The sequence below is a fragment of the Heptranchias perlo genome, chromosome 38 (genome assembly GCF_035084215.1).
Source record: "Heptranchias perlo isolate sHepPer1 chromosome 38, sHepPer1.hap1, whole genome shotgun sequence".
NCBI classification, from domain to species: domain Eukaryota; kingdom Metazoa; phylum Chordata; class Chondrichthyes; order Hexanchiformes; family Hexanchidae; genus Heptranchias; species Heptranchias perlo.
In genome coordinates, this window is record NC_090362.1 from 6,399,989 (window position 1) to 6,413,488 (window position 13,500).

At 46.9% G+C, this 13,500-nt stretch overlaps 1 protein-coding gene across 2 annotated transcripts in view; it reads left to right on the top strand.

The window, feature by feature from the left end:
* Window positions 1–13,500, top strand: part of LOC137304686 (fibrillin-1-like) — a 462,162-nt gene that overhangs the window by 300,459 nt on the left and 148,203 nt on the right. For both annotated transcript variants that reach the window (XR_010958610.1, XM_067973343.1), the window contains exon 24: window positions 1,829–2,053. Coding sequence is in view for 1 of the 2 variants with exons in the window: in XM_067973343.1 (XP_067829444.1) it covers window positions 1,829–2,053 (225 nt within the window). In the remaining variant the exon portion in view is untranslated. The remainder of the gene's footprint in view (window positions 1–1,828; window positions 2,054–13,500) is intronic.

Below are 13,500 nucleotides of genomic sequence, written 5' to 3' on the forward strand. Positions count from 1 at the left end.
TATATGCTTCCTTAGTTAAGGAGACCAAAACTGTACACAGTACTCCAGTTGAGGTCTCACCAAAGCCCTGTACAATTGTAGTAAGACTTCCTTACTTTTGTACTCCAACCCCCTTGCAATAAAGGCCAACATTCCATTTGCTTTCCTACTTGGTCCTGTACCTGCATGCTCACTTTTTGTGTTTCTTGTACAAGGACACCCAAGCCTCTCTGAACACCAACATTTAATAGTTTCTCACCATTTTAAAAATATTCTATTTTTCTATTCTTCCTACCAAAGTGAATAACCTCACATTTCCCCACATTATACTCCATCTGCCTCCCTCTTGCCCACTCACTTAACCTGTCTATATCTTTGTGTCCTCCTCATAGCTTACTTTCCCACCTAGCTTTGTATCATCAGCAAACTTGGATACATTACACTCTGTCCCTTCATTTAAGTTATTAATATAGATTGTAAATAGCTGAGGCCCAAGCACTGATCCTTGCGGCACCCCACTGGTTACAGCCTGCCAACCTGAAAATGACCTATTTATCCCTACCCTCCGCTAACCAATCCTCTATCCATGTTACGCCCAACTCCATGAGCCCTTATCTTGTTATCTTGTGTAACAACCTTTTATGTGGCACCTTATCGAATGCCTTTTGAAAATCCAAATGCATGACTGTTTACTTAACTCCATATTTAAGTTGTTTTGACTTTTTTTTTCATTGTTATTGATTTATTATGATGCATTGGTCATTATTCAGTCAATGGAAGCAGAGATCACAGACTCTTCCATAACTGCTGTTGATGCTGCTCCAAGGTATTTAAGGGGAAAGGTAGCATGGTTGCAGTTATTCAGGTCAAATAATGTCAGATTTTCTCCCCCTATTCTGATTACTCTACATGCAGTCTAGCCTAACTGCCTTGCTGTGAATTCAGACAACTAAGACAGAGGGGTCAATTTTAACTCCACCTTCCCCCCCACCCCTGCCTGTTTTTCGCCAGGCAGGGCGAGGGTTAAAATGGAGCAGGGTGGGGGGGGCTTTACCGCTCCTTTCCAGCCCTGATCTGGCCGACTGCAATTTGAATTTACAAAAGAAAAGGCACCGCCCCAAGCTGGCATAATCGTCTTTAAATATGTAGATTGGGCTCCGATTACCTCATCGAGACCCAAACTGCTATTTTAACCTGAGGCCTGAGCGGGTGGAGCAGTAATGGACTCCCCGCCAGGCCAAACTGGCTGGGAAAACCTAAAAGGGCAGGAGTAAGATTATTTAAAAAAAATTTTTTTTAGTTTTCTTGCGGGCCCGGAGGAGCAGGAATGCTTCTCCGGGCCCCACTTTGAAACCTTGGACTCCCCTGCCCCAGACTTACCTCCTCCACACACCGCGATTCCCCTATTGAGCACCACCGTTCCCCCGAGTCCCCGGCGGTTGTCTCCTGCCGTCCTATTTTAACGGGCAGGCTGCCCCTTCCGGCTGCTTTGATAGGGAAGCCAGCAGTTGGCATGTTAATGAGGCCCAGCCGCTAAAATCATCCGGGCCTTCCTGCCACCGCTCCCGGATGGGCTGGCCAATCACTTTGATGCATTCCTGCCCGGGAGTTAAAATTGAGCCCAGAGATTTCAAGTGACAGCCTGCCTTGGGATTTGAAAATGCAACCTTCTGGATGAAAGAGTGATATTCAACTGCTTGAGTGATAGGATCATTGCCTACTGGTGTTTTTAAAAAAAATTTGTTATAGTCACAAATTTTATCAAAGATTTATGTGATTTTTTTAATGTTATTTTGTTGCTTCCAGTACTTCTGTATCTAAAAACACCTTTACATTGTATTTTGGCCAGATATTCGTTTGGAGCACTGCTATATGAAATACGATGAGGATGAATGTGCAGTACCTTTACCAGGCCGATTGCGTATTGATGCTTGCTGTTGTTCTGTTGGTGCTGCTTGGGGGCCAGATTGCGAAAAATGTCCTGAGAAAGGCACAAAGGACTTCAAATCTCTCTGCCCACGTGGACCAGGGTTTTCTAGCAGAGGAGAACCCAATGGGAAACCTTTTTTCAAAGGTAAAAATGTTGCAGTAAAAATGCAGATGAAACAATTTTAAAGTTTGTCATTTTTGCTCGCTCTGAGAAGCAACACTGCTGGATATCCTTATATAGTTTAGCGAATAAACGAACTGTTGTATGGTATGAGCCATACAAACTCTCCTCAGGGCAACTAGAGTTGGGCAGTAAATGCCGGCCTTGCCAGCGACCCCCATTTCCCAAGAATGAAGTTTTAAAACCTGGACGTTCCCAGTTTGAATCTAGATCTATGCAGAGTTAGCAGGTTTCAACTGGGACAGTTGTGGGGTGCTCCGAATTACGGAGAAAATAAATTGGTCAGCATTCTTGTTCTCATTCACTATGTAATGATCCCTGCTTAAAAGGGCTCTTTGAACCCTGACTGAGGGTAAGATAAGTCTTCCCCATGGCTTAATAGCTATTTGACACTCAGTTATTTAGGCTTAATATTGAAAGTGGCCATACCTCACGGAGAGGAGAAAGAAACAGTGGCGCTGTAGATACTGGTGTGATTTAACTTGACAGATTTTATAATTCTTTGTCCACAATCCTATTGCTGTTGACTCTGAATCCTGATTAGTGCAGAATTAGTTTAGCAAGAAAAGTTTCACTTGAAACTGGATTCCACATGAATTGAGATTTCTGTAAAATAAAGATGATTACACCAACTAGCAAATCCTTGTAACACAGCTAATTGAATGAACTCATTCTGAACAAAAAAACGTATATCCAAAATGATTGGAGTATTGGATTTTTCAAATGTTCTGTTTCTAGGTGAAATTTGGCAGTGCATTGACCCATGTGATGTGTAAAACATTACAGATCAGACAATTAAAGAACATTTGAGTTGAGAGAAGACACAAATGTGTATTTTAATGTTGTGCCTAGCTCAGGAATCTTGTACACTAGAAGTGGTTAGAATTCGAGGCTGAAACTGCTTTTATACTGACGCTCGTTTAGGTCGAATTCTGGGAGCCCAGTGCCTGTGACCCATCCCAAAATACTTACACAATTAAATGGCTCCCTTACCTGACAGCAGAATTGTAACCTCACAAAAAAACTATCAACAGGATGAGAGCCGGTATAGTACAGCTATTCTTCCAGAATCTGAGCTAAACAAATAGCAATATAAAAATAAAGTTAGACAGTTGTGGCTTTATCTGGAGTTAATTGCATCGACAAAAAGTACAATAATATTTTGGTTCATCAAAATGTTTTTTCTGGGGAGGAGGGGAAGTCAGTGAAATGCACTTGAATTTTTCAAACAGATTGGTAGGAATTTTTAATATTAAAATGCCTATAAATGCTAATAAGTATTGATGTATTTATTACCCTATTTATTTTCATTGTAGATTGTCCTGTTTACAGCAGTAAAAATAATCACTGATTGTAGAGAAAAAATGTTCCATCCAAAACTCAAACAACTGCACATCATGCAGACTGCGTTCCATCACGCAGATTCTTGCAGCTGTGTTGTTGTTGGAAGGTGCTATGCGACAGTGAAGTGTTTCCTCATAGGGAGGAATGGAGAGAAAATCAGGAGGGGAGGGACAGAGTAACACACCTCCTAGTAGACTTGTTTTAGAGTGACATTGGCTGGAGCCAAGAAACATTGTGCCCTGCATGGCAGGGTTGATGCATGGCATGGAGAGATTCAGGACAGGGGAAAGCGTTTCACTCTCAGTTAGAAAGTCTGTAATACTGTTGCAGTATTACTGCTCATGAGGCGTGCACAGTTGACACATGTGAAGTACACTTCCTCAAGTGATACCTAGGAGGTAATTTTAACCTAAACCACCCGGTGAGGGGAAATTTAGAAATCTAATGAGCAAAGTCAAGGCAACAGAGCAGTGTAGTGGTTTGGGTAAAGATAAGCAGAGTGTGGCAGAAAGGGATGGCAGCGGTGGGGGGGGGGGGGGAGTGATTTGCAGGCGTCATACCCGGAAGGCAAGTAGACGGGATCACAATCCTAATGAGGCCAATTAAAACCTCTTCCGGGTTTCGCGCCCGGAGCTGCAAATCCAAAGGGAGGGGGGTGGGGGGAGAGAAAGAGAGAGACTTTATCGGCCGTTGCAAGAGAGAGTGGTGGGGGGAGAAGACATCGGACATCGGAAGGGGATGGGGGAGAGAAGACATCGGGGGCGGGGAGAGAAGATTTCGGAGAGACATTGGACCTCGGAGCGGGGGGGGTGGGTGCAGGTGACATAGTTTGTAAAGTATGTTTATTTTAGGAAATGTAATTTTATTTAATTTATTTACTTGATTTTTCATTGATCCGGCCCTTCATGCCTGGTTTCACCAGGCGTGAATCGGAAGCCGTGAGAAAGCCACCCAGGTAAGTTCAATATCTTTTTAAGTGGCCAATATGCCAAAAATAAAGTACCATAAGTACCTCAGGGTACATTTGCTTGTTTAAATATCGTCCCGCTGACTTTAATTGCTGGCGGGACGTCCGGGTTCAAGAACTGGGCCGTGCAGGTTCTAAAGCGGGTTGGAGCCAGGAATCCTGCCAGCTCCGGATTTCTCTGATTTTCTTTGCCCCCAACGCACCCGGATTTTCATTTTAAAATTGAGCCCATGGTTGCAAAGTGACACCAAGATTGGGAACTAAATATTCCAGGGTACATGATGTTTAGAAAAGACAGGCAGAATGGAAAAGGAGGGGTATTGCCCTAATAATAAAGAATGACCTATGACCAGTGGTGAGAAAGGATCTGGGCTCAGAAGACCAGGAAGTGGAATCAGTAAGGGTGGAAATAAGAAAGAACAAGGGGCAGAAAACACTGGTGGGAGTAGTTTATAGGCCCCCTAATGGTAGCTATACCGTTGGACTGAGTATTAATCCTGAAATAATAGGAGCTTATAACAAAGGTAATGCAGTAATCATAGGGAACTTCAATCTTCATATAGATTGGGCAAATCATATTGGCAAAGGTAATTTGGAAGACAAGTTCATGGAATGCATTAGAGCAATACGTCATGGAACCAATCAGGGAACCGGCTATTTTAGATCTTGTATTGTGTAATGAGACACGGTTAATTAGTAATCTCACAGTAAAGGATCCTCTGGGGAAGAGTGATCATAATATGATAGAATTTCACATTGAATTTGAGAGTGACGTACTTACAGCCAAAACTACAGTCTTAAACTTAAATAAAGCCATTTACATGGTTATGAGGGGCGAGTTAGCTAAGGTAGATTGGGAAATTAAATTAAAGGGTATGACGGTTGAAAAACAATGGCAAACATTTAAAGAAATATTTCAATATTCTCAACAAATATACATTTCATTGAGAAATAAAAACTCCATGGGAGAAGTGATCCACCCATAGCTAGCTAAAGAAGTTAAGGATAGTATTAGATTAAAAGAAGAGGCCTATAATGTTGTCAAGAAGAGTAGTAAGCCTGAGGATTAGGAGAGATTTAGAAACTAGCAAAGGATGACCAAAAAATTGATGAAAAGAGAGAAAATAGAATATAAAAGTAACCAAGCAAGAAAAAGAAAAATGGATTGTAAGAGCTTCTACAAGTATGTAAAAAAGAAGAGACTAGCAAAAGTAAACATTGGTCCCCTAGAGAATGAGACAGGAGAAATTATAATGGGGAATCAGGAAATAGCAGATGCATTGAATAAATATTTTGTATCTGTCTTCACAGTAGAAGACACAAAAAGCATACCAGAAATAGTGGGGAACCAAGGGGCTAATGAGAGTGAGGAACTTAAAGTAATTAATATCAGTAGAGAAAAAGTACTTGAGAAATTTAGGGGACGAAAAGCCATTGAATCCCCTCAACCTGATGGCCTATATCCGAGGGTTCTAAAAGGTGGCTGCAGAGATAGTGGATGCATTGGTTATGATCTTCCAAAATTCCCTAAATTCTAGAATGGTCCCAGTGGATTGGAAGGTAGCAAATATAACCCCGCTATTCAAGAAAAGAGGGAGAGAGAAAATAGGGAACTACAGGCCAATTAGCCTGATATCAGTCATCGGGAAAATGCTGGAATCCATGCTGGAAGTGGTAACAGGGCACTTAGAACATCATAATATGATTAGGCAGAGTCAACATGGTTTTATGAAAGGGAAATCATATTTTAACAAATTTATTAGACTTTTTTGAAGATGTAATTAGCAGGGTAGATAAGGGGGAACCAGTGGATGTAATCTATTTGGATTTTCAAAAGGCATTCGATTAGGTGCCACATAAAAGGTTGTTATGCAAGAAAGGGCTCATGGGGTTGGGGGTATCGTATTAGCATGGACAGTGGATTGGTTAACAAACAGAAAACAGAGAGTAGGGATAAACGGGTAATTTTCAGATTGGCAGGCTGTAACTAGCGGGGTACCGCAAGAAGAGTAGTAAGCCTGAGGATTAGGAGAGATTTAGAAACTAGCAAAGGATGACCAAAAAATTGATGAAAAGAGAGAAAATAGAATATAAAAGTAACCAAGCAAGGATCGGTGCTTGGGCCACATCTGTTTACAATCTATATTAATGACTTAAATGAAGGGACCGAGTGTAATGTATCCAAGTTTGCTGATGATACAAAACTAGGTGGGAAATTAAGCTGTGAGGAGGACACAAAGGGCTTGATTTTCGCACCCGCGATCGGGTATGTTCGTGTTGGGAGCCCGGCTCCAACCCGCCCCATTTCCGGGTTCCCCACTGACACGCTCACATGCGCGTGCAGCCCCCGCACGTGGGACTCCCGCCGGCAATTGAAGCTGGCGGGGTGCCACTTAAAGTACTTGAACAGGTACTTCAGGTTGTTTGTAGACCTGATGTGGAGATGCCGGTGATGGACTGGGGTTGACAATTGTAAACAATTTTACAACACCAAGTTATAGTCCAGCAATTTTATTTTAAATTCACAAGCTTTCGGAGGCTTCCTCCTTCATCAGGTGAACGATGTGAAAATGAAATCCTCAAAATGAAATCGCATTTATAATTCACAGAACAGTGCTTGGTGATTACAGACAGTTTTTTCAACTGCCCGTTGCCAAGGCAATCAGTGTGCAGACAGACAGGTGTTACCTGCCAGGTCTCAGAATATACAAATCACCAAAAAAAACAACAAACAAAAAAAAAACAGAGATAGAGAGGTAGAAACATAGAAAAGACAGCAACTGACCCGTTATATTAAAAACAGATAACATTTGTTCGCTGGTGGGATAACGTGTAGCGTGACATGAACCCAAGATCCCGGTTGAGGCCGTCCTCATGGGTGCGGAACTTGGCTAGCAATTTCTGCTCGACGATTTTGCGTTGTCGTATGTCTCGAAGGCCGCCTTGGAGTACGCTTACCCGAAGGTCGGTGGATGAATGTCCATGACTGCTGAAGTGTTCCCCAGACTGGAAGGGAACCCTCCTGTTTGGCGATTGTTGCGCGGTGTCCGTTCATCCGTTGTCGCAGCGTCTGCATGGTCTCGCCAATGTACCATGCTCTGGGGCATCCTTTCCTGCAACGTATGAGGTAGACAATGTTGGCCGAGTCACAGGAGTATGAACCATGCACCTGGTGGGTGGTGTCCTCTCGTGTGATGGTGGTATCTGTGTCGATGATCTGGCACGTCTTGCAGAGGTTACCGTGGCCGGGTTGTGTGGTGACGTGGACGCTGTTCTCTTGAAAGCTAGGTAATTTGCTGCGAACGATGGTCTGTTTGAGGTTGGGTGGCTGTTTAAAGGCGAGTAGTGGAGGTGTGGGGATGGCCATAGCGAGGTGTTTGTCCTCATTGATGACATGTTGAAGGCTGCGGAGAACATGGTGTAGTTTCTCCGCTCCGGGGAAGTACTGGACGACAAAGTACTGTTTGTTGCGTCCCGTGTTCGTCTCCTGAGGAGGTCTATGCGATTTTTTGCTGTGGCCCTTCGGAACTGTCGATCGATGAGTCGAGCGTCATATCCCGTTCTTACTAGGGCGTCTTTCAGTGTCTGTAGGTGTCCATCACGTTCCTCCTCGTCTGAGCAGACCCTGTGTATTCGCAGGGCCTGTCCATAGGGGATGGCCTCTTTGACGTGGTTAGGGTGGAAGCTGGAAAAGTGGAGCATTGTGAGGTTGTCCGTGGGCTTGCGGTAGAGTGAGGTGCTGAGGTGCCCGTCTTTGATGGAGATTCGTGTGTCCAAGAAAGAAACTGATTCTGAGGAGTAGTCCATGGTGAGCTTGATGGTGGGATGGAACTTGTTGATGTTATCGTGTAGTCTCTTTAGTGATTCCTTGCCGTGGGTCCATAGAAAGAAAATGTCGTCAATGTATCTGGTGTATAGTGTTGATTGGAGGTCTTGTGCAGTGAAGAAGTCCTGCTCGAACTTGTGCATGAAAATGTTGGCGTATTGGGGAAGTCCATCGTCAATTTGTCCGACCACACCTTTCAACCAGACGAAATCGAAGTTCTCAGCCGAGGGCTCAATTTCTGCCCCACTACCAAAATGGACCCCACTAGTCTCGCGGCGGACACAGAGGAATTCATCAGGAGAATGAGGCTCCGGGAATTCGACCACAAACCCCAAGATTTCAGCAGCGAACCCAATGAGACAATCGACGATCCGGAACAGCAGACAGAGGGATCCGCGGTACAGCAACCGAAGAGGAAAGAGTCAAACTGGACTCCTCCGGAGGGTCGCTGCCCTCAGCTGGACATGTATGCTCAAGCTGTCAGGAAATGCGTCAATGCCAGATTCATCAGCCGCACTCAGAAGACAGTACAGAATGTCACCCGAGCACAACGCAACGCCATCAACGCTCTCAAGACCAACCGCAACATCGTCATCAAACCAGCGGACAAAGGAGGAGCGATAGTCATACAGAACAGAACGGACTATTGCAAAGAAGCATACGGACAACTGGACAACCAGGAACACTACAGACGGTTACCCGCAGACCCGACCAAAGAACACACCCACCAGCTCAACAAACTGATCAAGACCTTCGATCCAGACCTTCAAAGCATCCCACGCACTCTCATCCCACGTACTCCCCGCGTGGGAGACTTCTACTGCCTCCCAAAGATACACAAAGCCAACACACCCGGACGTCCTATCGTATCAGGCAACGGAACCCTGTGTGAGAACCTCTCTGGATACATCGAGGGCATCCTGAAACCCATCGTACAGGGAACCCCCAGCTTCTGTCGCGACACTACAGACTTCCTACAAAAACTCAGTACCCACGGACCAGTTGAACCAGGAACACTTCTCACCACGATGGACGTCTCGGCACTATACACCAGTATCCCCCACGATGACGGCATCGCTGCGACAGCATCAATACTCAACACCAACAACAGCCAATCTCCGGACGCCATCCTACAACTCATCCGCTTCATCCTGGATCACAATGTCTTCACCTTCGATAACCAGTTCTTTACCCAAACACACGGAACAGCCATGGGGACCAAATTCGCACCCCAATACGGCAACATTTTCATGCACAAGTTCGAGCAGGACTTCTTCACTGCACAAGACCTCCAACCAACGCTATACACCAGATACATCGACGACATTTTCTTTCTATGGACCCACGGCAAGGAATCACTAAAGAGACTACACGATAACATCAACAAGTTCCATCCCACCATCAAGCTCACCATGGACTACTCCTCAGAATCAGTTTCTTTCTTGGACACACGAATCTCCATCAAAGACGGGCACCTCAGCACCTCACTCTACCGCAAGCCCACGGACAACCTCACGATGCTCCACGTTTCCAGCTTCCACCCTAACCACGTCAAAGAGGCCATCCCCTATGGACAGGCCCTGCGAATACACAGGGTCTGCTCAGACGAGGAGGAACGCGATGGACACCTACAGACGCTGAAAGACGCCCTAGTAAGAACGGGATATGACGCTCGACTCATCGATCGACAGTTCCGACGGGCCACAGCAAAAAATCGCATAGACCTCCTTAGGAGACTAACACGGGACGCAACCAACAGAGTACCCTTTGTCGTCCAGTACTTCCCCTGAGCGGAGAAACTACGCCATGTTCTCCGCAGCCTTCAACATGTCATCAGTGAGGACAAACACCTCGCTATGGCCATCCCCACACCTCCACTACTCGCCTTTAAACAGCCACCCAACCTCAAACAGACCATCGTTCGCAGCAAATTACCTAGCTTTCAAGAGAACAGCGTCCACGACACCACACAACCCTGCCACGGTAACCTCTGCAAGACGTGCCAGATCATCGACACAGATACCACCATCACACGAGAGGACACCACCCACCAGGTGCATGGTTCATACTCCTGTGACTCGGCAAACGTTGTCTACCTCATACGTTGCAGGAAAGGATGCCCCAGAGCATGGTACATTGGTGAGACCATGCAGACGCTGCGACAACGGATGAACGGACACCGCGCAACAATCGCCAAACAGGAGGGTTCCCTCCCAGTCTGGGAACACTTCAGCAGTCATGGACATTCATCCACCGACCTTCGGGTAAGCGTACTCCAAGGCGGCCTTCGAGACACACGACAACGCAAAATCGTCGAGCAGAAATTGATAGCCAAGTTCCGCACCCATGAGGACGGCCTCAACCGGGATCTTGGGTTCATGTCACGCTACACGTTACCCCACCAGCGAACAAATGTTATCTGTTTTTAATATAACGGGTCAGTTGCTGTCTTTTCTATGTTTCTACCTCTCTATCTCTTTTTTTTTTGTTTGTTTTTTTTTTGGTGATTTGTATATTCGGAGACCTTGCAGGTAACACCTGTCTGTCTGCACACTGATTGCCTTGGCAACGGGCAGTTGAAAAAACTGTCTGTAATCACCAAGCATTGTTCTGTGAATTATAAATGCGATTTCATTTCGAGGATTTCATTTTCACATCGTTCACCTGACGAAGGAGGAAGCTTCCGAAAGCTTGTGAATTTAAAATAAAATTGCTGGACTATAACTTGGTGTTGTAAAATTGTTTACGTTTGTAGACCTGATTGACCTGTTATTTTAGCAGGGATGGGATTTTGCAACTGACTGAGACTGTTTCCTGTACTGGGGGAAACACTCCCAGTTCAAATGAACGTGTTGCAGCCACCAGCCTGTGGCAGCTGCAAAGGTCCATTTGACAGGTGGGGTGGGGGAGGAGACCCTCACTCATTGCAGGAGGCCACTCTGTCACTTTGGACAAAGTTTGGCCTCCCCCACCCTCCTCCAAACAACAAAATTCACCAACTTGCACACTTACCCCGGTGTCCAGACACATTTACCTACCTTGTGGACCCCCTCAGATGTACATCTTCCGGAGGGGGGCTGCCATAGCTGCAGTCATGACCTCCTCGGAGGGCGAACAGCATCACCAGCCTCGCCGGCCACGGCGTCCACCTCTGACACGCGGAGCTCCACAACACAGTGCTGTGACACATCCACCTGCATAGCAGGAGGGAGGGCAACGGCAGAGAGAGATGCGTCGCAGAGGGCACTACCCTCGTCACAGGGTCCACAGACCGAGGCTCAGCTTCCTGGACCTCTCTGAGGAGCTGTGGACACGGAGGCTCAGAGTCACTCGACATGTAGCCGTGGACATCTGCAGCCTCCTTCATGCTGAGCTGCTCCCGGCTGGCCCGAGCACCATCTTCTTACCTGTCGCTGTCAAAGTCACCACTGCCCTCAACAACTTCTCCTCCGCATCCTTCCAGGGTGCCACTGGGGACATCACCGACGTCTCTCAGTCGTCTGCACAAAAGAACCCTGCAAATACACCTACACCCACTCTGCAGTGACACAATGGGTGGCATCAGTTGTGGGTCTTCATTGTGATCCTCAGGAAAGGACATTATTGCACAAACCAAACAAGATTCGCAAAGACATGGCAGTAGTGGTGCCAATATAATATGTAATGTGAGTTGATCAGAAATTAAATATAAGTAAAAACCATGACAAACCCTCAAACACCCTTGTGCATCCCCTTTATGCTCACGACACGTTTGCCTTACGCTTCCTACTGCACATATGTGATGCATGCCCTGTGGCTGCAGTGCAGGTAGTGGCAGGTTGAGTGAGGCTGACCGTGAAAGAGATGCATGAGAGGGTGAGTATGAGATGGAGCCATGAGATTGTATGAGGATTGGGTTGAGTGTTAGTGGTGGGATGAGTACTGGCGAGGTGAGTAAGTGCAGGTAAGATGAGGATGAGGTTTGAGTGGGTGTGAGGAGTGATGTGACAGAGTAGTGTTGGCTGTGCAGAAGGAGATGTGGGGTGGGGGCGGTGATGTGGCAGACAGAGTGTAGGGGAATGAGTAAGTGTACTCACTTTGGCTGACCTACAAAGGTCATTGAAGCGCCAATGCACCGTATGCAGGTGAGCGATATGTTGTTGGTGCAGGTGACCTCCTCTGCCACCTCGAGCCATGCCTTCTTGGTGGCAGAGGCAGGCCGCTTCCTCCCGCCCGCCGGGGGGAAGATCTCTGTCCTCCCCCTCCTCCTCACCCCATCCAATAAGAGCTGGAGTGAGGCATCATTAAACCTGGGAGCAGCCTTCCCCCTGGGCTGCTCCATGCTGTAATTTTTCCTATTTCTTGCAGCATCAGTCAGTGGAGGACTGCCCTTTTAAATAGGGCTCCTCCAGCTGACAGACCTTACTGCGCATGCGCATGCGCAGTCCGCCCGCCGCGCAGCTTAGCAGCGGGGAACCCGGAAGAGCAGGTAAGTGGATCCAATTAGCCTGCGATTGCGTCCGGAGCAGACTGATTTCACCGGGCACGTTACCCACGCGCCCAATCAACCACCCGCTGCGAACCCGCCGCCATGGTGATATCGAGCCCAAAGAGTCTGTGAAGGGATATAGACAGGTTAAGTGAGTGGGCAAGAAGGTGGCAGATGGAGTATAATGTGGGGAAATGTGAGGTTATTCACTTTTGTGGGAAGAATAGAAAAGCAGAATATTTTTTAAATGGTGAGAAACTATTAAATGTTGGTGTCCTGGTACAAGGAACACTAAGGGCTCGAATTTAGCAGGCCTGCGGGTTCCCAGCGGGTGGTCCTCCGGGAGCATGGTCAACACGCTCGGCGAAATTAGTGGGTTGCCCGCGCGATCGTAGCAGGCAACACACTAATAGGAATCAATTACCTGCTCCTCCGGGGTCCACGGCGCTGGTCTGCGCGTCGGGCGGGCTGCGCATGCGCACTACGATCTGTCAGCTGGAGGCTCTCTAGTTAAAGGGGCAGTCCTCCACTGACAGATGCTGCAACCAATGGGACAAATTGCAGCATGGAGCAGCCCAGGGGGAAGGCTGCTCCCAGTTTAATGATGCCTCACCCTAGGTATCATCAGATGGGGTGAGGAGGAGGGGGAGGACACAGATCTTCCCCCCGGCGTGCGGGAGGAAGCGTCCTGCCTCTGCCACCAAGAAGGCCTGGCTCGAGGTGGCAGAGGGGGTCACCTGCGCCACCAACATATCGCCCACCTGCATACAGTGCAGGAGGCGCTGCATTGACCGCAGTAGGTCAGC